This window comes from Rhea pennata, chromosome 7 (genome assembly GCF_028389875.1).
Source record: "Rhea pennata isolate bPtePen1 chromosome 7, bPtePen1.pri, whole genome shotgun sequence".
Lineage (NCBI taxonomy): Eukaryota > Metazoa > Chordata > Aves > Rheiformes > Rheidae > Rhea > Rhea pennata.
The window spans coordinates 267566-288340 of NC_084669.1; the positions used below are offsets into that span (position 1 = coordinate 267566).

Below are 20775 nucleotides of genomic sequence, written 5' to 3' on the forward strand. Positions count from 1 at the left end.
CCCAATGGGCGCGGCGCTGGCAGGTGCCCGCGCGGTTATCTGCGCCCCGGGGCGCGGCGCGCACGGTCCCCCCGGCCGCCGCCGCCGCCGCCGCCGCCCCGGAGGCGCGGGCCGAGCGAGGCGCGCAGCCCCGCGGCGCCCCCCGCCGCCCCCCGCTCCGGTCGGATTTGCAGCCTGGGGGCGGAAGCCGAAGCCTTCCGGGGAGGTCGCGCCAGCGGAGGTCTGTTTTTCCCCGAGACTTCCAGATTCCGTCGCAATATTTTCCCGTTTTTGTGCTCTTCCACGCTCCGGCGCGGACGCTGCTGGTGCGCATCGCGGAGCCGCAGGTGCGGGCGGAGCAGCAGCGAGCTCTTCCCACTCGGAGCAAACTTTGCTACTTGCTGCTACGTTAGCCCTGAAAGCAAAAAGGAAAGAGACTGACCAGCCCGCGGCTGGCGCTCCTCGCGTGGGGTTTAAAAATCAAGCCGCTGCTGCCTTGGTTGGAGGAGTCCTGCGTCTGTTGATGCCCACAAATGTTAGCGGTGGGGCAGATGGATGCTAATCGCCAGAGCGCGTTCGTCCTCAGCAGCACGCCGCTGGCCGCGCTGCACAACATGGCCGAGATGAAGACCTCGCTCTTCCCTTACACGCTGCAGAACCCCTCCGGCTTCAAGGCGCCGGGCCTGGGCGGACTCAACACGCAGCTCCCCTTGGGGACGCCGCACGGAATAAGCGACATCCTGGGGCGGCCCGTGGGCACCGCCAGCAACCTCCTGGGCGGGCTGCCCCGCATCAACGGGCTGGCGGCCTCGGCGGGGGTGTACTTCAACCCCGCCGCCGTGTCCCGCTACCCGAAGCCGCTGGCGGAGCTGCCGGGGCGGCCGCCCATTTTCTGGCCGGGAGTGGTGCAGGGCTCTCCCTGGAGAGACCCGCGGCTCGCCTGTCCCGGTAAGTGCGGCCGGTCCCGGAGGGGCGAGGGAGCGCGGCCGCGGAGCCTCCCGGGCGGTCCGGCCCGGCCCGGCCCGGCTCCGCCCGCAGGGGACACGGGGCGGCGGCGCCGGGAGCTGCGGGCGCGCTAGACGGGGCGGACGGCCGCGGAGCCGGCGACCCGAGCGCGGGCCGGTCCCCGCCGCTTAGGTGCCGCTTCGGCCTGCCACGGCGCGGAGATGCCCGCGGACCAAATCCTGCTCTAGGCCAGCAGCGTCCGAGCAGCGGCGACACCCGGAGCGGCCCCCGGCGCCCGGTTCCCCCGTTAGCGGCAGGCGGAGACCTTGTTCCGCGCTCGGATCGAGAGCAAACCCGTCACTGACGGAGCTGTTTCTCCTCGCTTTCAGCTCAGACGGGCATGGTTTTGGACAAGGACGGCAAGAAGAAGCACTCGCGGCCGACTTTCTCTGGGCAGCAGATTTTTGCTTTGGAGAAAACCTTTGAACAGACGAAATACTTGGCAGGACCGGAGAGAGCTCGCCTCGCCTACTCCTTGGGGATGACCGAGAGCCAGGTGAAGGTAGGTCCCCGCGGCAGCCCCGCCGCCGGCGCGCGGCGCGGCACGGCCGGGCAGCGCCGGCGCCTCGCCCGGGCGGTGGTTACCGGCAGCCGCTCGGAACTGGGCAGGCGTGGAGGGGAAATTTTTAGGTCAATTGTAGTTTAAATTACAGCGTTTGGATATCAGATAGCTCTCAGGCTGCTTTATACTTAACCGATTTTGTCCTTAGAGTTCTTTGTGCTGCGAATGATTAGAAAAACAAACAAACCTCCCCCAAAGCCCCAGGCCAGTAGAGCGATTTCAGCGTGGGTCGGTTTGCAGCGGAGTCCGTGTCCAGTAATCGGCACACCTCTATTTTCTGTAACCACGCCGGTTTGTTAGCAAATACTGTCAGTGCACGGAAGTGTTAAAACGCACTGGAACTAGCAGTCCTTAGCGTCTTGGCCACCTCGTTTAATTTTCCACGCATTCTGTTCCGCGGAGCCGCTACTTCTAATTTCGCGCAGCTCAGGCTGGCGACAGAGCCCGAGAGGCCGCGGCCGGGCCGGGGACCCCCGCGCGTCGCCGCCGGCTCCCTCCGCGCTGCCAGGCTGGGGCCGCCCGGGGCCTCCCGCGCCGCGCGGGGCGGTTTAGCCGCAGCCCCCGCGCCGTCCGCGGGGCGCGGCGCGGGCTGAGCGTGTCCGTGCCCGCGCGCCGCGCCCGGTGCCGGTGCCGGTGCCCAGGTCTGGTTCCAGAACAGACGGACCAAGTGGCGGAAGCGGCACGCGGCGGAAATGGCCTCGGCGAAGAAGAAGCACGACTCGGAGACGGAGAAGCTGAAGGAGAGCTCGGACAATGAGGACGATGACGAGTACAACAAGCCCCTAGACCCCAACTCAGACGACGAGAAAATCACGAGGCTATTGAAAAAGCACAAATCCACGAACCTGTCCCTCGTCAGCCCCTGCAGCACCAGCTCGGACACCTTGTGAGGGCGCGGGCACCGACGGCTGCGCCGCTGCGCCGGCCCCGGGCCAACTGCAACTGGATGTTTAAAGTGGTGTGTTGTACAGCCTAAGATGTATGTGAAATGTATATATATTTTTACAGAATAAGTTATGAAATTATTTTCCTTCTCATCGATGTAAATTTCAGAGGAATCTTTCCAAATTTTGGGGTTTTGTTTTGTGTCCTTTTAAGGTTCGCCCTTCTTTTAGCCTTCTTGCCGGTTTCCTGCTCCTAACAATCAGATTTTGTTACCGTTTTGTATGGATCCCCAAATGCAAGCTCAGCCACTTTGTATATAGTAAATTACAGATTTTGTGATGTATATTTCTAGTGTAAAACGGCTGTTTTCGTTCACCCCCGCCCTCGGCTCAGTGTTTTGGCGGTTTGATTTCTCCTGCCTCTGGCTTTTATGCTTAATAATATCAAAAAAAAAAAAAAAAAAAAAAAAGGAAAAGCGCAAGAGAAAATGGACACTTGATTTTAAATTAGATTAAAATAATGTTGTTTCCACACCGGTTGGAAAGACTTTGTATAAATCAATAAATTATTTAACAAGCTTCTCCTTTAGCGCGTTTCCCCCGCGTTGTTCTGCAGTTCCCGGGGCAGCCGCGGCAGAGCCCCGCGGACGGCGCGGGCAAGGGAGCGCCGGGCGTGGGAACCACCTGGCCTGTTGCAGGGTAATATCTGGCTTTGGCCTCACTGGTCCGGAGGGGAAGGTGCTGGTGCTGGTGGGGGGAGGCTGTTAAATTTGAGGGTGCGCTCCTGCCCGGCAGGACACGGCTCCTCCGGCGGCACCGTCGGGGCTCGGGATCAGCAGCGCAAGGGAGCGGCGAGCTGAGCTCCCCGCGGCCCCTCTGCTTGGAAGAGGCACCTTAAACCTGCCGTGTGCGCGGCCGCGCCGGCTCCCCGCACGGAGACGCGCTCTGGTGACCGCCGTCGGGTTTCGTGGCGCGGGACGGGGCGGGGGCCGCGGGGTACTCGGCAGAAACCCCGAGGGCGAACTTCCTGAGAGCGGCGCGGAGCTGTAAACACGGGCTCCTCCTCCTCGCTGCCTTCTCGGGAGGGTGAGCCCGGCCCGCACCGGCCGCCGCTCCGGGCATCCTCCCAGCACCGCGACTTGCGCCCACGACCCGCCGTAACGAGGCCCCGGTAATTACGCAGCCGCTGTCTGCTCGCGGCCGCGCTCGCGGCCAGCTTCCTTCAGGCTGCCCCCTTTTCTTTTTTCCTTTTTTTTTTTTTTTTTTGGGGGGGGGGGGAGGGCGTTTCATGAATGAGATGTTCTTTTCTTTCCGCGTCTCGGCTGCCGTTTTGCGCGCTGAGCAAATGCGGCCGGCGCCGCTCCACCTTCCCAGCGGCGGCGAGGCGATCCCCGCCGCGCTGCCTCCGGCTCCCGCTTTCCCCCAAAGCGCCAATTCCTCCCCAGATCACGGCTCCCTCCCCCACACACCTCGGCAGGGCAGCCCGGGCCCGCAGAGGCGGCGGGCGCCAGCGCGGGCGCGCACGGGGCCGCCGCGGCCGCGGGATCCGCGCGCAGCGCAGCGCGGCGCCGCTGGCGGCTCTTCCGCCGGACAGCGCGGCCCCTGCGCGCCGCTGCGCCCGGCCCCGGCCTCGGCCGCCGCCGAGCCCCGCTCCCCGCGGAGCTCAGGTGCCGCCCCCCGGGCCCTGCGCTCCGCTCGCTTTGATTTACTGCGCTCAGATCCCAACAGATCCTCGTCTTGCTCTCGGGGCAGCTCGTTATTTTGGAGTGGGGTGGGGGGAATCCTGCAAATTCTTACTCACTGAAAGCAGTGGGTTGGCGAGACCTCACTCGAGCTGTCCCGTGTTTACAGACGGAGTAAATCACCTTTAGAAATTAATCTTCGTTTCGGCTTTGAACATACTGAGACACGACGCTGGAGCCGCGGTGAAGAACCGGAGCCGGTTTCCTGGCTCCTAAGGGGAAACGACAGGATAAAAAAAAATACTCACACTTGAAAGTTGTATTTCTCACACCTGCTGCTTTCCATATTTTTTAAAATAAAATGCGCCCCGAGGAACTCGGAAATGTATGTTCTGCGATGAGTAACCGGGCAACTTTGCGGCGCATCCGCGCGGCGGCGGCGCCCCGACGGCGGCGCAGCCACCCGCAGCCCCCGGCAGAGCCCGGCGGACCCCGACGGCAAGGGCAGCCGCCGGGCAGCCGCCGGGCAGCGCGGAAGGCGCTCGGGCGGGCTCCGAGGCCGCCGCCCCCGGCGGGGCTCACGCCTCCAGGGGTAGCGCGGCCGCGCTCTCCCAAGTGCCGAGGCTGCATTTTACGAGTTTCTGCTGGCTAAATTTGAGGCTCTTTCAGCTCAGCCTTGACAGGTCACCTGTGTAACTAACTCCTTCAGCTGCGTTAGGGCTATTTATGGTCTCGCAGTTTACAGCTCTGGCGAGTTTATCTATAAATGAGGCTTCAGTCTGAGCTTAGAAAAGGCAGTAGTTTTTTCCTACAACCAGAGATAATCAGAGAGGACTTTATGGTGGCATATTTATTGAACTACTGGGGACTGGCATCTCATGAATAGCTATAAAATTGTATTACTCCGTGTGTGTTAACACTCGTGTACTCTAATATGAACTTTCAGCTGCCTTTTTTTTCGGTTTGTGTTGTGTTCTGCTTCACACTTGGAAGTGCATTCTAGTATCCAGGTTTTCATGCAAAAAATAATCCTGTTAATTGTTGGGAGATTAAAAGTTAGCTCATTAATGAGAATTTTTACCAATTTAATGATTTCCCTGTAACCCCCAACACCCGAATTAAAGGGACAGACACAGACATGTTCACCACGATCAGTTTTATTGCTTGAGAACCAGAGTACTCATTTCTAAAGGCCTTCAAAGTTATCATGAGTTGAGTTCGCTTAAATAGAATTACTGTGTGGTTATAATGCAACATGGCACAATAACAATACAGAGCTGCAGATACCCTTTGGACAACAGCACTTAATACAAATAAAACCCAGATTGTACTGTTGAGAAAACATTCTGCAGGCGGGCATCAAATCATTTTCAATGGTAGTGATTTATACCAAAATCAAGCATCAATCTAATGCCATCACACAGTCCATGAACTCTGTAGTGTTCTAAATTAAATCAATAAAACATACATTTGTGTTTCATCAACAGACTCTCTAATCACCTTTTAATGTTGTATTTAGTGGTGGGAGAAAAGTGTTCGTAACACGATTATATTGTAGGTTGCACTGAGCTACTAACCAGGAAAATTTACAGACTTTTTTTTTCTTTAACACTGTATAAATACAGTCTGTGTCCAATACAGTTGCTACCTGAAGCAGACTATTATTTTCTTCTCCCATGTTGTTATTGTTTTAATATAGAATACTTGGCACCATAAAACAGTAACAAAAGACAGACAAAAACAGTTTACAAAATTCTTGAAAGTTACACCCAAACCTATCTAGGAACTTCACATTCAAACCTTAATATTACATGGAAAGAAGGGATTATAGGAGTAACAAAGTGAAATTGCTAATATATGTGCTATATAGTATGCTATATATCTGTATCCAGAATGGCACTGCTATATATTATTTATAATATATAAATGTTGGTTGTTGATGTACACTTAACTAAACCTGCTAAGACTCCAACACTAACTGCTGATATGGCGCTCTCAAGCATTCATATTGGAAAGTATATTTAGCGTAAGTTTTGGTCAGGTTTATAAATTATTCATATATCTGTGTATATATACACATACATACATATATATACACACACATATATATGTATGTATAGAAAGCAGCTGCTGTGTGATTCAAAAACCATGTAACATGGCAGTATAGTAAATAACATGAGAAAAAAAATCTATAAAAATGAAAAACAAAATACTAAAACTAAAACACAAACCATAAGCCTTGGTCAACAAAGAAAATACCATTTAAAACCATCAATATCTCTATCTATACAATCCAATGTACAAAACCCCAAAGTGGTAAAGATAGATAATGTTAGGCATGACACCTTTTAAAGTTTATAATATGCTGAAGTAGCTTTTCCACATTGACAAACACTTATTAAAAGTTGAAAGTTGTGAAATCTAAAATACATAACATCTCTGCTGTCTACTTAGAGTTTTGGCAACAGAATTGTGACATATATATAAAAAATAATTCCACATTTCTACTTGATGTCACATGAACATACAAGACAGTGAGGTATGTGAGGCTTTTCTTAAACAGAGTCCAGATGCTGAAGCATAGTGTACAATCAGCAGTCTAAAAATGTGGCACTCGGGACTTGATTTATCAATACGGTTGTTATGATTACGTATTTCAATATACTGCGTATTCCTTTCCTTCCTTGCTACAGTGTGGTTTCACGGAAAATCTTCTCATTTCGTAGGCATCTTTTTCCTATTGCAGAATTGGCATTTTTTTAAAAGGAAAAATAAACACAGGGGAAATGATGTAGAAAATGTAAATGAAAAGGAAAAAAAATGATATTTACCACCACATCACTGCACGACACAACACTTGTGCACATTTGCAATAGGTTTACCTGCCCCAGCAGCTATTCGAAAGGACAGGAACACAGGCTGCAGCAAGTTAGGGAAAAACAGAAGTTACACATGGGAAATACAAACATTTTCTTTTACAATCAGTAGTAAACATAACAAAAATTCCTCTGTAACCGGAGACAAAATTACGCAACGATGTGTGTTTCATGGATTAATCTAACTGCAAAATCTTGGACAAGAGCTCCAGCAGCTCCCTACGGGTCTGCTCCTTTGTTCCCACTGAAATCTAAGGGGAAATTTGCCGCGGGCTCCTGTGGCAAGCGGACGGGGTCTCCTGTGTGACTCCCTCCCCCTTTATCTCAGAATGGGCTCGGCTGAGAGCGCCCTGCTAAAAACATTCCTGCTAAGTACGCTGGCGACAGAAGAAACAGAAACGATCGTTTCCGAGCTGGCTGTCAATCAGCTGCTGACACACTGAACTTTCCTTTTACTGCGGAATTTACTAAACCTTCTGTATTTTAAAATCTGAATTGGATGATTCTGGACCAAATATCTTAAGCATGTTCTTCCTTAGAAAAACAACACCCTGTCTCACAAGAACTCTGAAATAAATATATGTATGTATTTGTAATTTTTGATTTATGTGCATATATGCATAGATACATGCATTTAAATACACATTATCCATCACTGAACTGTCACTCAAGAGCCTTAGCACTGCCTCTAGGATGGATAGATTACAGTTGCTGTATAGTTTGCAAGTTTGTGCAAGTTTCTAGTTGAGCTTTTGGATAGGCACTCAATCATAAAATTCTACAGATGCTTGCAGATGCCACCTCCTGCTCCTTCACAGGCTTTTCCAAAGAAAGCAAATACTCAATTTTGCTTTATTTCTATCTCAGATTTCAGTCTGATACCTTCAGTATAGAAGATCATTTGCAAAATTCACATCTTTTTCTTCACTTAATTATTTGTTTAACTCAATATTATTTTTCTTACCTGATGGTTAAATATGGTACTCCCAATATATGGCTTTAGTATAATCAGCTAGGCATCAAATTAATTTAGATTATATTTTGGAAGCAATTTTGATAACCAAAAGAAAATACTTATATTTCATGGGAATAGTTGTAAGGGCAAACATATTTTATTTCTATTCATTTTGGTTTGTATTGTATCTCCCTGCTAGCACACATCATCCTGTTCTTTATCTGATGTCATACAATATCTGTTCTAAGACATTTTACTGATTTCAGTAGAATTCAGCTGTTTCAAACACTGTCAAAGCTGTAAATTAAAAACAGGAAAGAACAACTGTTGATTTTTAAACATAAAACTAGCAGAAACTAGTACATACGTTCTCCTTCCTAATCAAATTCAGTAAATATAATATTGTAACATTTATTTTAATTACCTTGTGATCCCCCATGCAGACATTTGGCCCAATGTGGTCATATATTACTATCTTCTCATCATTTTCTGACTAATTGAAAGAAAAAAAAAGAGGAGACTAGTCAGAGTTCAAGTATTCTCCCGATTACAGAAACAGAAAGAAATACAGAAACAATTTATGCATACAGCTGAAATGGTTTCTAAATGAGGGCATATTAAGACCTTTGCCTTGCCTCTCCAGAGACAAAATGCGTAGAATGAATTTTTACATCCAATACTGCTTTCGATAATTTTTGCAATTTGTTCACATAAAATAGATCATGAAATCACTGCAGCTACTACTTGCTTCTGGGACCTTAAAAACTTTTAGTGACTAACATCTAGATAGATTAAATTAATCAGTTATGGATGCATGCAAACCTTTTGTAGCTATTAGCTTTGGCACAATCCTTTTTTAAGAAGAACACAGAATTTTTACTGAATTATGTGGGATATGTGTTGTTCTTTGAATACAGATTATTTTATTTCCTCATATAGGTTATGTTAAACGTTCAGGGATATGAACAAATTATTTACAGTTCATGGCTGCAATCTTTTATCGTTCCTATGACAGGCATTCCTTCATCTGAAAAGAGCATTAAGGATGTTAAGACAATCAGCATCAAATGAAAGATGACATCCTCCAACCTCCAATATGAATTGCTTTCATTTTGTTCCATGCTGAGCTTTATCCTCAAAACACTGACTTCTTTAGCATTTGTAGCTTAATGAATAATAAACTGTATTCATCTTTCTGACATTTGCAATAAATACGTGATTTTTACAGTCTGTTTTGTTTCTCTAGCACAATACTCCAGGAATAAATACAAATACCTTGACACACAATGAATTTATTATGCTAAACAATTCCTATAGGATAATTAAATCTGCAATCTGCATACTCTGAAGTCTCTGATACAATCATAGATGTGCTTTAATTTAGTTTGCAATATTAATTTATTTTGTATGAAACAGTCAAGACTTTCTCATCTGTTATCAGTCAAATTCGACTGGGCAGTAACTTTATATAAACAGCAGCATTTAGGACTATAAAGTTAAAACTGAATTATCTTTAATGCAGTAAGGAAGCTTAAGGTCAGATTTACTTTATAGCACGGTTGTCTGCCAAAAATATAAAAACATAACCTTCTGCATTGTATGCATGAGCACTTTCCAATATTTCAAGATCATAATGCCACTAGCTGTGGAAGTGGGGATACATTCATCAAAAGCGACTTGATAATTTACAAAGGCAGCATAAAATTGTGGATTTTCAACTGCATAATCTTTAGACAGATAAACAAATTACAGTGGTGCACAAGCAGAAACAATACACACTTGGCTGAGCATTCATTACTTCATGCTATCAGGCATCAACGCAGCTCCCTAGCAGTGGGCAACCTTTGGTGTTTTAGGGCTCAGGAAGCATAAAATAACATGATGGTGAGGTAACCGACCATAGCATGATAGATGATGTTGCATGAAAGCTGTTTACAGCCCCATGTCTGTACAATCTGTAATGCCTAGTGTGTAGTTGAATGCACTGTACAGTGTGGCAATTTGTGCACACTATCCTTTCTTTACATAGGATTAAAAATGCAGACTTACTACATTTTATCTTTGAAATAAAATACAGATTCCTAAGACAGAAAAACAGATTATTCCATTGCCCATAAAAAAGAATGAATACAGCAAAACAATTATATGCATAACAATTTTCACCAGTTATTCTGGTGAATTTAAAGAATTCTTCACCAGAAATTCTTTAAAAAATTGATATACATGTAAACTTTAAGGATTTGTTATACTATAATCAGTTAATTAAAATGTGCTTTTGGTTTCTTATCAATTTCTTCTAAAGGCTCAAAGCACAAATCTTTGTAATAGAATAAGTTCTCAAAGGCAAGGCAATTATGGCTTACTGTATAAGAATCACAAAACCTAGTCAGGTCATTTTACCCTTTCCCCTATCAGTTTGGCATTTTTTTTCTACTGAATATTTTCACTAAGTTTTATGGGCCAGATTTTCAGTTTATTTTCAAGCTGGATAACAGGAGTCAGCTCCTTCACTGGTATAAATGTGCTGAGTTAAACAACCATGCCAAGTTGGTCTCATCTGCATCTGTAATTTTGCATGCACAGTTCTGGAGATGCCCCAAACTGCAGGGACAAAATTATATGCAGTTTTTAAATGTAAGTTTTGAATGATCAAGTGACTGGGCTTCTGTTCCATGGAGACTAAGAACTGGGCTAACTGACCTCACAGTTAGAAATTTCTTTAATGTGCTACCTTTGTTTTCCTTTGTTTAATTTTCTGCCATTATATCCAAGTTATACCCCCTTAGATAATCTGAAAGAATTCCTTTCCCTCTGTACTGTTTACACTCTTCAAGCCTTTGTGTACACTTCTATCTCCTTATTCATAGCTGTTAAAAAAAATTTCCCCTCATTGGTCACTCTTTCCATGGTTTTAATCCTTTGTTCTTCAGGAATTCCATGGGTGCCACGTACTATCTGTAATATTTTGGGTAGAGTCTCACTTTTGCATATGATATTTCTGCTACACATTATTCTTACTAAAAGGCTGTATTCCTCTTGGCTTCACCACATTTTTTCATTAAATGGCATAATACACACATTGTTTGGCCTTATTACACAATCTAATTGTTGTATATTAATCAGCATAATGTTTCCTTTCCCTTCCTTTCACAATGATTAAAAAAATAAAATCGCAATCATTTAATTAAAAAGCCACTCCACAAACACAAGGCCCTTCAAGCCATTTCAAACCTACAACAGCATAGGCAGTCCTGGACAGAGAGCTCCTGAGCACCCTCCAGTCCTTGTGCGTCACTAGGAGAACCTCTGCTTCGCTCCCAAAGAAGCAGAAGCTCCAGACTATTCATATCTTTTGGGAGAACAATTACATGGCCCATTTTGTCAGAGAAGGATGCAGAAGTGCTTGAAGTGTTATTCCAAGCTTGCATATTGAGAGGTCAACTGTACTACAGCTCAGAGGCCAAGTTGTAAGTTGCAGAGGTGATTTTCCTTCTTCAGCTTTCACATATTTCCCTGAACAAAATCAATGGTTCAAATGTTGTGTACTAATGGGCCAGCTCGTTCCATCTAAAACTTTGGTGGGAACTTCAAGATGCCATGCAGACACTTACTACACATTAAAACATGCGAGGAAGTACACTGCACTGAAACTTGAGTAGCTATGGAAAAAAAACGTTCTCAGCCTTTCAGTGAGTTACATACTGCAAAGCAAACAGTCTAATCATGAGATAAATAACCCTGATGAGAGAGAGAAAGAGAGAAGGTTACAAACTCCAAGAAAAGAAGTTTCAAGGGTTTCATTATGCTAAATGGAAAAAAAAGTCACGAAGATGTAGAATACGGATTTATTTGCAAACATTATTTGCTGCAATTCGCCCATGTTAAATGGTATTAGTTATATAGGAAAATCCAGATAGACTTATGTCAGATGCACTTAGGGTAAACTTGGAGAAGAATACAATTCTTGGGATTGGGAAGATTGCTGTGTACGAGACAGTCAAACAATCTGGCGAGGAAGACAACCTCGGTGCAATAGCGTTGAAAAATTACAGCACATTCATTCTTGCATGGCATTCATGGCCACGGCTAGCCCAGCAGGGAAAACTGAGCTTAGAGCAGAAAGCCATGGGTGAGTTCTCCTTATATCATACTCTGATATCCTGATGTGTTCTTGGTCCTCCTGGGACAACTGGTAGCCACTGCAAATAGGAGAGGTTTCTAGCTGTCACAACTAATCACAAAGGAAAAAGCAGAAGCGGTGTAAGTTGGTCTATGTAACTGGTTCACCCACTTCAGTTTTTCTAAGGAGAGCAGAAGATGGTAAGGAGGAGGAGAGAGGGAAAAAAAATTGGAAGGCTCCTGAACTGTATTTGCATCATTGAAGCTTGGATATAGCACTGTCAAGTTAACCTTACCTGTAGGCACTAAGATGCCAAGAGGAATCATATATTCTAAAAGGGTTACAAAATATCAAAAAAATGTAAAGGAATGTTGAAATTTAGGCACTTCATTGATGTGTCGAAGTTATGAGCATACTTGCTGTAAACTCCTTCTTCAGCCAGGGGCAAGACATAGGTCACTGCAGAGGAGATTCGGCCCATCTAGGATCTAATGTATCCTTGGGAAACGCACAGCTCTTGCCACCAAAACCAGAGGGAGCCTAAACCTACTATGCTTACAAGTTGGGTATCTCAAGGTGCTGCTCCACAGGCTTTGCTCTCAATAGCACTATGTCTCAGCCAGCACCTCCTCGTAGCTGCTTTTGTCTGCATCTGTGCTGAACATGCAGTTATGGCAGTGCTGTTACTTACATTTCTGTACAGCGAACTGGACTGGGGAACTGATGGCAGTTATAAGCAACCCTTGTAAGTATTTTTTGTTGTTCTCCCAGTCCAGTTCAGAAACATTGCAGTAGAGCAGTGACGAGCACACAAACAGCACTGGAACATCAAAGAGCAACCAGCGCAGGTAGCTCAAATATCAAAAGGAGTGTTTGTAAAACCTTGTGCTTTGGTAACCACCGAAGGGTTAACTGGGACAAAGCCACATTCTCAGATGGAAAGCACTGCAGACACAACCTTCTACCACTGCTGTGGTATGTTGTCTCCAGCTTGGCTGGTGCTTACTACAGTCAACTTAAAATTCAGAGACAAGCAAAACTGTATCAGCCCTACCTACCTTTGCTGAAGATAAAAGCAACACTGAGGAAGTGGAGAGGTTGCAGGGCTGTACTTACTTTTAGGATTAGCTCCTTGGCGGAGTGTGACATTAAAATCCTGTCGCACCATGCTGGACATCTGGTGTTCATGTACTGCTTTCCCTGGCTGGAGTCTTCACTGTATGGGTAACTGGGAATGGATCAGAATCACAGCCATTAGGAACTTTCTGCAAAGCAGCCCGGGCACCACTAGCTCAAATGACGACATTAATTTAAAATCTGAATTAGCGAAAAGCAGCTCTTTTAAATACCTCTTTCATACATATTTCCCTTTCTCTTCTTTCGGCCTCACAAGCTCTTCCATCCCTATTTCTCTTATCTACAATCACTTCAAACTAACATGTTAAGACACCTACACGATGCAAAATTCTCACCTCCTACCTCACGTTTCTGTGTGTGCAACAAACATTTATATATATGGAAATATGAAAATCAGTTTAACAGCAACTCAAGTGCACGGTAGGTTGCTGGATATGACTATGGCAAACGAATTCTCAGAAGATGAAATACGAAACTGAGGTAACAAATGTTCTTCTCATGGGATTTCTTTGAAAGATTCTCTCTTCAAAGCACGAGGATCTCTGCAGCTGTACACAAAACTGACCTGTATGGATTGTCCAGCAAAGAAGACCTGACAAGAAGACAGGCTTGTTTCAAGGGAAGCGATGGCAACGGATTTCATCAGAACCAAGAAATTAGCAAGGTGGGTTAAGGAAAACGAGGTGGAGGAAGCAAAACCAATGATGGTGAATACATTACAGTCTAGAGCTTCACATCAAATTACATTAACAGAAAGTGTTGTATGAAGACACTTGGAACAGAAGGTGATAAAACAGAAGTTATGTTATGGAGTCATTATAAATGTGCTATGGGATCTCCAGTGCCTTCTAACTTCACTTTAAAATGCAACAGAAAGCGCTTGATTGCAACCTACAGAACAGCCAAAAATAAGTTTAGTCTGGTTGTCTCAGAGAGCACTGTGAGATCCCAGGCTGAGATCACCTGAAGCACCTGAACCGGCAGCCTCTGGTTTTACAGTCAGGAGGCTGAGGCCAGGGAATATGAACATCTTAATGGATGCTTTTCTATTCAAATGCTCTGGCTACTTTAATTTGGCTGAACTTTGAATTTGATGACCACTGATCGTGCTGTAAGGCCCACTGTTTTCCCAGACCACTTCTAAAACAGAATTGCTAGGTAGCCAAAGAGACGTTTTGGAGGAATCCAGAGGGGTTGGGAAAGGCTCCATTTCTTGAATATCGGGCCTAAATTAATCAGAAATATGGCCTTAATAAATGCATTTAAACTTCTTTGGATGAAGCACTAGGTTGGTACATATTGTATGTATGTATGTATGAATATAGGTATGCAAGTAGAAAGTGTGTGTGTGTATTTAAACTACGGACATTTGCATTTTATTCTGCTGCTCATTGCTGAGTTCGTTCAGGAAAGACTGAGTTTGTTTTCAAGATATGGGTGTTAAAATAAGCTTTCTGGGATTCTAACAAAAGGGCTTTCATGCCTGAAGAGAAACTTATTTACCACCCTACTTGGTGTGATATTCTGAAACTGAGATGTATAGCTTTCTACCAAATGGGTTTACAAGCTACACTGCCATTAAAAAGATTAGCCATGGCGCAGAGCCAAGAAAAGCGTACTGAACAAACCAGTGATCTCAGTACCTTTTCCACCTCATCAAACCTAACAAGACTCATTTTCAAAACATATTATGAGAATTCAATTTGCTGCTTCACTGACGTACAGAAGTACAGCTTATTTCTGACTGTCTGCGAGATATTTTGATGATGTAATACGAGTGGTAGCAGAAGCTCTTTGTCTGCAATTTAAGGGTTGACTTTTTCTGCTAACCTCTTACTTTAGTTACTCCAGAATCCCGTATAACAGAGGCTGCTTTTTATGAGCGGAGCCATCAGAATCAATCACGTTTCACAGGACCCCTCCTTCGCCGCACCGCTCCGCGGCTTTCACAGCGTGACGCTCTGCACCTGGAATGATCTGTTACTGCTGTGTTACTGCACTTCATCCAAGAGGCTATGCTCTGTAAAATGGTATTTATCAATTTGCTTTATTGATCTTTATGTTTTCACAGGGCGAGAACTTCTGCCAATTTTTCAAGGTCTTTAGTGCTGATCGCCCAGTGAAGAAGTTACCTTTGACAGACCAGATTTCTAACGGCTGAGACAGAGGTGGAAACGAGCGCTGTGCAGGTTAGTCAGGCATGAGGCTCTGAGGTTGGAAGTTCAGCAGGTGGCAGAGGGGCCGACCCTTCCTCTGGCACCCAGCACCCCTCCACCCGGGGAGGCAGCGGCTGCCTGGCGGCGTTCCCCTGCCCTCCCGCCGGTCCCGCTCCTTGTGAGGTGCCGCAGTGCAAAAGGCGACTCCGCGGAGCCCGGAGAGGTGGGGACGGAGGGGCGGAGGGTTCTCGCTCTCCCTGCGCCCGCCCGGCCGGGTCGCGTGCCCCAGGACGAGCAGGCTGCTGCTGCAGGACACCCAAATCCCCCACGGGTGACTGTGTCTCCTTGTGTCCTACCGGCTTCAGGTCCGCGATAGCTGAGTTTCTAAAACAGCACTATCCATCTTTTAGGGTTTATTGTATGCTATGTATCTTAAATCATTGAAGAAACCTGCACAAAATGTATCACTGAACGTACACTGTTTCAGAGGAAAAATTTCCAAACAACGCACAACCCAGTAATGTCTCCATTACCCTGTTCCACATTTAGGGAACAGTCTGACTGCGCCTAGAGCTGCAAAGCTCCTCTCTCGTCTGGGGTTTCTCCTGTACGGATACCCTGGACACTGCAAATGCAGGTCTCTGGGAAGAGCACAGCTGGCAAATCTGGGCCCATGACCACCAAGGTTGCAGGAATGGTCAATAGGATAACTAACAGTAGTGCAGATATTAAAAACAAACAAACAAACAACAACCCCCCCCCCCCAAAAAAAAAAAAAAAAACTCCCCAGGATATAAAGTCATAACACTAGTTTTACTTCTTCCAGTATGACAACTGCCCACATAGCACAGGCTCAAGATGGTACTCAGGAAGTTGGAAAATGCTTCCACTGACTTCAGTGGGATTGTGAAGACTGAACTGTGCTAATGCTCACTTCCACTTGACTGCTAACTTTTCCTTCTCTCTGGAGTGGCTTCACACTTTGTCTCCTCTTTGCCTTTCATTCAAGCCCACTCTTCACCTGCTTCTTTGAAACAAAGCATAAGTATAGTTTGTTTTAAAGGATAATCTACATTTAAATCTATGCACATGCAAAACACCAGAGCTATTCTTTTAATAACTATCTCCCAAAGGGCAATAAATATGAAGTTGTCTTATAGCAAGTGCATTAAAACTGCTTTGCTTTCCTGACATCTTCAGCCCCCTTTAACACACTCGTTCCAGGGAAGGAAGGAACTCACAGTGCTTAACTCAAAGCTCAGTTATTAACATTAGTTAAGAGATTGTCTGGTTGGTTAATGATCTATAAATTGCATAAACAGCTACAGATTTGCTAAAAATAATTTTATGGATTCTACACCAATAAGAAATCCAGTATTAATGTCCCAAGCGGTAAGCATCACTCCACCTTTACGGAAGTCTTGACCATCAGAGAGTGGTGACTGTGGCAGAGAAAAAGGCAGAACCAGCTCTTTCAGCCCTGCAGCTAGAGAGGAAAGAGCATCTTTTCCTTCCTGCAGCATTCTGCCTCAATCACCATCTATCTTGTGCAGTGTACAGAAAGCAGTGATCTTAAGGAATAGTAGGTATTCATATAGTCAAAAATGGGACATAACAGGTTACAGCCTCTAGGCAGCACTGAAATATAAATGATAGATGATATAATGCTAACACATATACGTGTGCTACAGATAAGCTAAGACTGCACAGATAACCTTAAGCACTTCCTAACTTGAATATTCAGTGTGGCTACTGACTTTTTATTTTGCATATACCATACTAAATAGATAAAAATACAAATGTCGAAATCAGAAACTCCATGTGCAACAACTTTACTGCCTTGTCTACAACACCAGCAAAGCTAAGTTGAAATCTGGGCCCTTACGCACTCATGTTAGCTGAATAACTAAGAGCAAAACCAGTCCATTACTCTCCCTGCTTGCCAGCCAGGACAGTCTCCATGCAAAGCGCACTTTGACTGCTGGTGCCTGTGGGTGGCGGACAGACAGCTCTGGGGTTGAGAGGTTTGTACCACTTCTTCACGGTTGTGCAGGATTTCTGTTTTTTCTGAGAATGCTACTTCTGGCTGCTATTTCACTTTATTTTACACACTTGTATTTCAGTTGCACTCATTTTATTTAACCAGAAGGATTACTGTCAAGAGGGTTTTCTCAATAAAACTTCCAAAAGATACTAATTAAAGCAATGTAATTAATATAATGCTAAATGTTGTCAAAATGTAACTGAACACTTGGAAGAATTGTTAACTAACTTTGTTAATAAGGAACAGGCTTTTGAGTGAACTACTGCTATTACATTAATAAGGATAAGAGCTACTTAGCAACTGTTTGGGGAAAATAAAACACCAGGAGTGTTGGTAACATTACCTCACCGCTGCTGTTGATGGGTATTGTTGGACCTCACTGGACACTTAACTGACATACCTTTTAGATAGCCCAAGATGTTTTTACAAAAAGAAAGGATGGTGAAGTCAGGCTACTCGTCCAAGCTTTGGTGCTTTGAAAGTTGCAAGGATGAAGATCTAGATAAAAGTATTCTGATATTTTTAATTGATGAGGTCCCATCTCAGCATTAATGTAACTTGGTACACCAGCATGATCTCAGGAAAATGTCATTCGACCAGTTTTCTGAGAAACAGCACATGCCAGGGCTAATTTTTGTCAGCTTTCAGATCATTAGTTTCTTCCTCCAAACTGAACTGCCATTTTACATTCCCCTGAATCTAAAAGGGAGACCGGCTCTTCCTAATGAATGACTCCGCGCAATTTACCTTCATGGACTCACCTTAGGCAGCGGACAGTCACAGCAAAGCTGCAAGACACGACGCCGCTGAACTAAACTACCTGCCTCACGCGCACCAAAACCCCCCTTAGCCCCGACGCGTGTCGCGCCCGAGCCGAGCCCGGAGGGCGGCCGTGGCCCGGCAAATGCGGCGGTCACAGCAGGACGCCCACACACCCTGTTTTAATTTGCACCTCACTTGAGCGCGATGGTGAGGGCACCACTGGTTTGACTTGGGAGGGGGTGGCAGGGCTACGGCGCTGCAGCGGAGAGCTCGGCGCCTTCCTGCGGGAAGCGCCGCCGGAGCTCCACGGACGCCGGCAGAGCCCGGCGGCCACAGCAGGTTCTGTGGGAATTTGTTCCTCCGGGACCGAGCGATTCACCGATGCCCCAAGACAACAACCGGGCAGCGCTTCACAGCAGTGATGGAGTATTTATATTTGGTTGAAATGCACAAATCTATCGTGATTTGAGGGAAAAACAACGTGTTGTAAGGGTAATTGACAAAACAAGGATAAAAACCATCGAGGCAATTAGCAGGTTTAATCTACTTGGGTGCATAAATCCCCCTCTGGGAGACACTATCATCCACGAGCACCACCGTGGAGATGTTTTAAGACTTGGGAAATGGGGAGAGCCACTGCAGCAGGTGAATCCTGTTCGCTTCGTGGGTACTGTTCTACCAGTTCTGGTAGTAGATGATTTGTGTACCCCCCAAAACACATGGGCAATTTGGTGAGGACACTGACAAGTAAGATCAGCCCATCAAGAAATAAACCATCATCTTGTCTTCCGGTTTCATACAAAAGGGCAACTTTGGAAATACATTCAATGGCTCCAGTGGGGTTCAGTACAAAAGGCAAAACTGTTCTCCTCTGAATTGCCTCTGTGGAAGGGAAAGAATAAATGAGTGTATTTAAAGATGACCTTGCTTCATGCACAACAGACTAGTCCACTCTCTAGAGCTTAAGTTAGACCAGAAAAAAATATGTATGATTGTGCAGCCTATTAGAATAAAAAAAAGTCAAGGGACAAAATACAAGGGCAGAGAATAAATACAGATTATAGACTAAACAGGATTCTGCAAGAATGAAGGATCAGGGGTGGGGAGAAGCGCAAAGGAGAAACATTCCTCCAGGAATAAATGAGATCCAGCCTGTCTCTCTTGGCGAGAGGTGTCAAAGCCAGGATGTTATCAGTGCAGAGGGTCTGCTTGAGAGAAATATCACACCAAGGATATCTAAGGCGCAAACATATGTCTAACCAGTAAATTACATGACAGCCTAATGCAACAACAAACAAGAACAGGTCACTTTAAGAGAATGATTAATACACGAGATTACTGTGCATGCAGACTTATCTGAAAGCAAACCTTGTAGCTGGGTGTGAACCCTTGCTAAAGTCAGCCCCTATCTTTGCTATACTACAGCTACAAGAATAATTACAACAATTAATGGAGAGCAGTGATAAAGTTAACAATTGCCCACCTGTATATTGACTGACCACAATGTCGTTACTCCTTTTTTCACACCTACCACGTTGCGCAGTGATTGCTGACCAGCACCGGCTCGCTGTTTGCTCTTGGCCGGCGCCGGCCACGGATGGACAGAGCTCACAGTTTAAAACTCCAAAATGTATTTAGTCTCCAGCGGCCAAGGTTGCTGTGGGCTACATTAGATGACAAAAGGTAACGACATGAAAACAGGAATATTCACTACATTACGTAAAAGGGCTCGAAATACAGCAATAGTGGATAGTTTCTGAGAAACCTTAGAAGCTTTCTGTGTAAAGGCAGCGAGCCTGTAACGCGCCTACAACCGCTCGTGACGCTGTGGGTCCCTTCCCCGCTTGCCCTCGTTGTTGGCAGCTGCAGGAGGGCTTGCCACTGCTCCTGTCCGCGACCGACGAACGAGGACGGGGAAGGAAAACCCCTCCGACGGCCTCCCTCGTCGGCCGGGGAGACCGCCGCGGCTCCGCTCCCGAGCACGGCGCCGGCGGACTGGCTGCAAAGCAGCGCTTCTTTCCGCAGGAGTTCGCTCTCCGTAGGCTCCAACGGTTAAACACGCTACTGATACTAAGAATTAAAGGAACTCAGAATTTAAGAGGAATTCAGAAAAATGCCTAAATATTAAGTCCTGTGCTTTAGTAACTACTGTTACTAAAGAATAGAATTATGATACTTTCAAAATCAATGTGCAATTTAAAATATTTGCATATTTGTGCGAAATCCAACAGTTTCTATTTGCATATGGCCCACTTTAAAAACATGGAAATGAACTGCTGTTTCAAAGGTAGACAGAAAAAAATTCAAATTGTGGATTAAAGAGCTTAAGTGTATTTTATCACCAACTAAGATCAAAGTGGTAGTTCTGAAAACACTTCCTTCCTGCCACCTGGTCTACAGGTGCGGAAGAGGAGGGGGTGCTGCGGGAGATGCCACCCTTGTTGACCAACAGCAGCTCTGTGCTCACCGGACGGGTGAGGACCCCCCCGGATTCAGCTCTCTGCCTCTTGGATAAATGTGGAAGCGTGTTTCCTCCTTCCAAGGACGGTGGTCCCAGTCCTGGAGCAGACAGCGTGTCCCGTGGGCTCTGTAGCTGCCCAAAGTCAAATATGA

At 45.9% G+C, this 20775-nt stretch overlaps 2 protein-coding genes across 3 annotated transcripts in view; one reads left to right on the plus strand and one right to left on the minus strand.

Moving 5' to 3' along the window:
- Positions 1–512: 512 nt before the first annotated feature.
- Positions 513–2511, plus strand: NKX6-2 (NK6 homeobox 2). The gene is made up of 3 exons (XM_062580394.1): positions 513–927; positions 1314–1486; positions 2188–2511. The coding sequence occupies exons 1-3, from the start codon at positions 513–515 to the stop codon at positions 2434–2436; spliced, it is 837 nt and encodes a 278-aa protein (XP_062436378.1). The 3' UTR covers positions 2437–2511.
- Positions 2512–6688: 4177 nt separating this feature from the next.
- The window catches only part of INPP5A (inositol polyphosphate-5-phosphatase A), a 228778-nt gene continuing 214691 nt past the window's right edge, over positions 6689–20775 (minus strand). Inside the window, exons 13-16 of one of the 2 annotated variants that reach the window (XM_062580058.1) lie at positions 13180–13291; positions 8368–8436; positions 6944–7031; positions 6689–6849 (exon numbers count right to left, since the gene is read on the minus strand). In XM_062580058.1, coding sequence (XP_062436042.1) covers positions 6951–7031; positions 8368–8436; positions 13180–13291 — 262 coding nt within the window. In that variant the 3' untranslated portion in view covers positions 6689–6849; positions 6944–6950. Of the gene's footprint in view, positions 6850–6943; positions 7032–8367; positions 8437–11523; positions 12143–13179; positions 13292–20775 lie in introns of those variants that run through there. The other variant, XM_062580059.1, reaches the window with a different exon arrangement.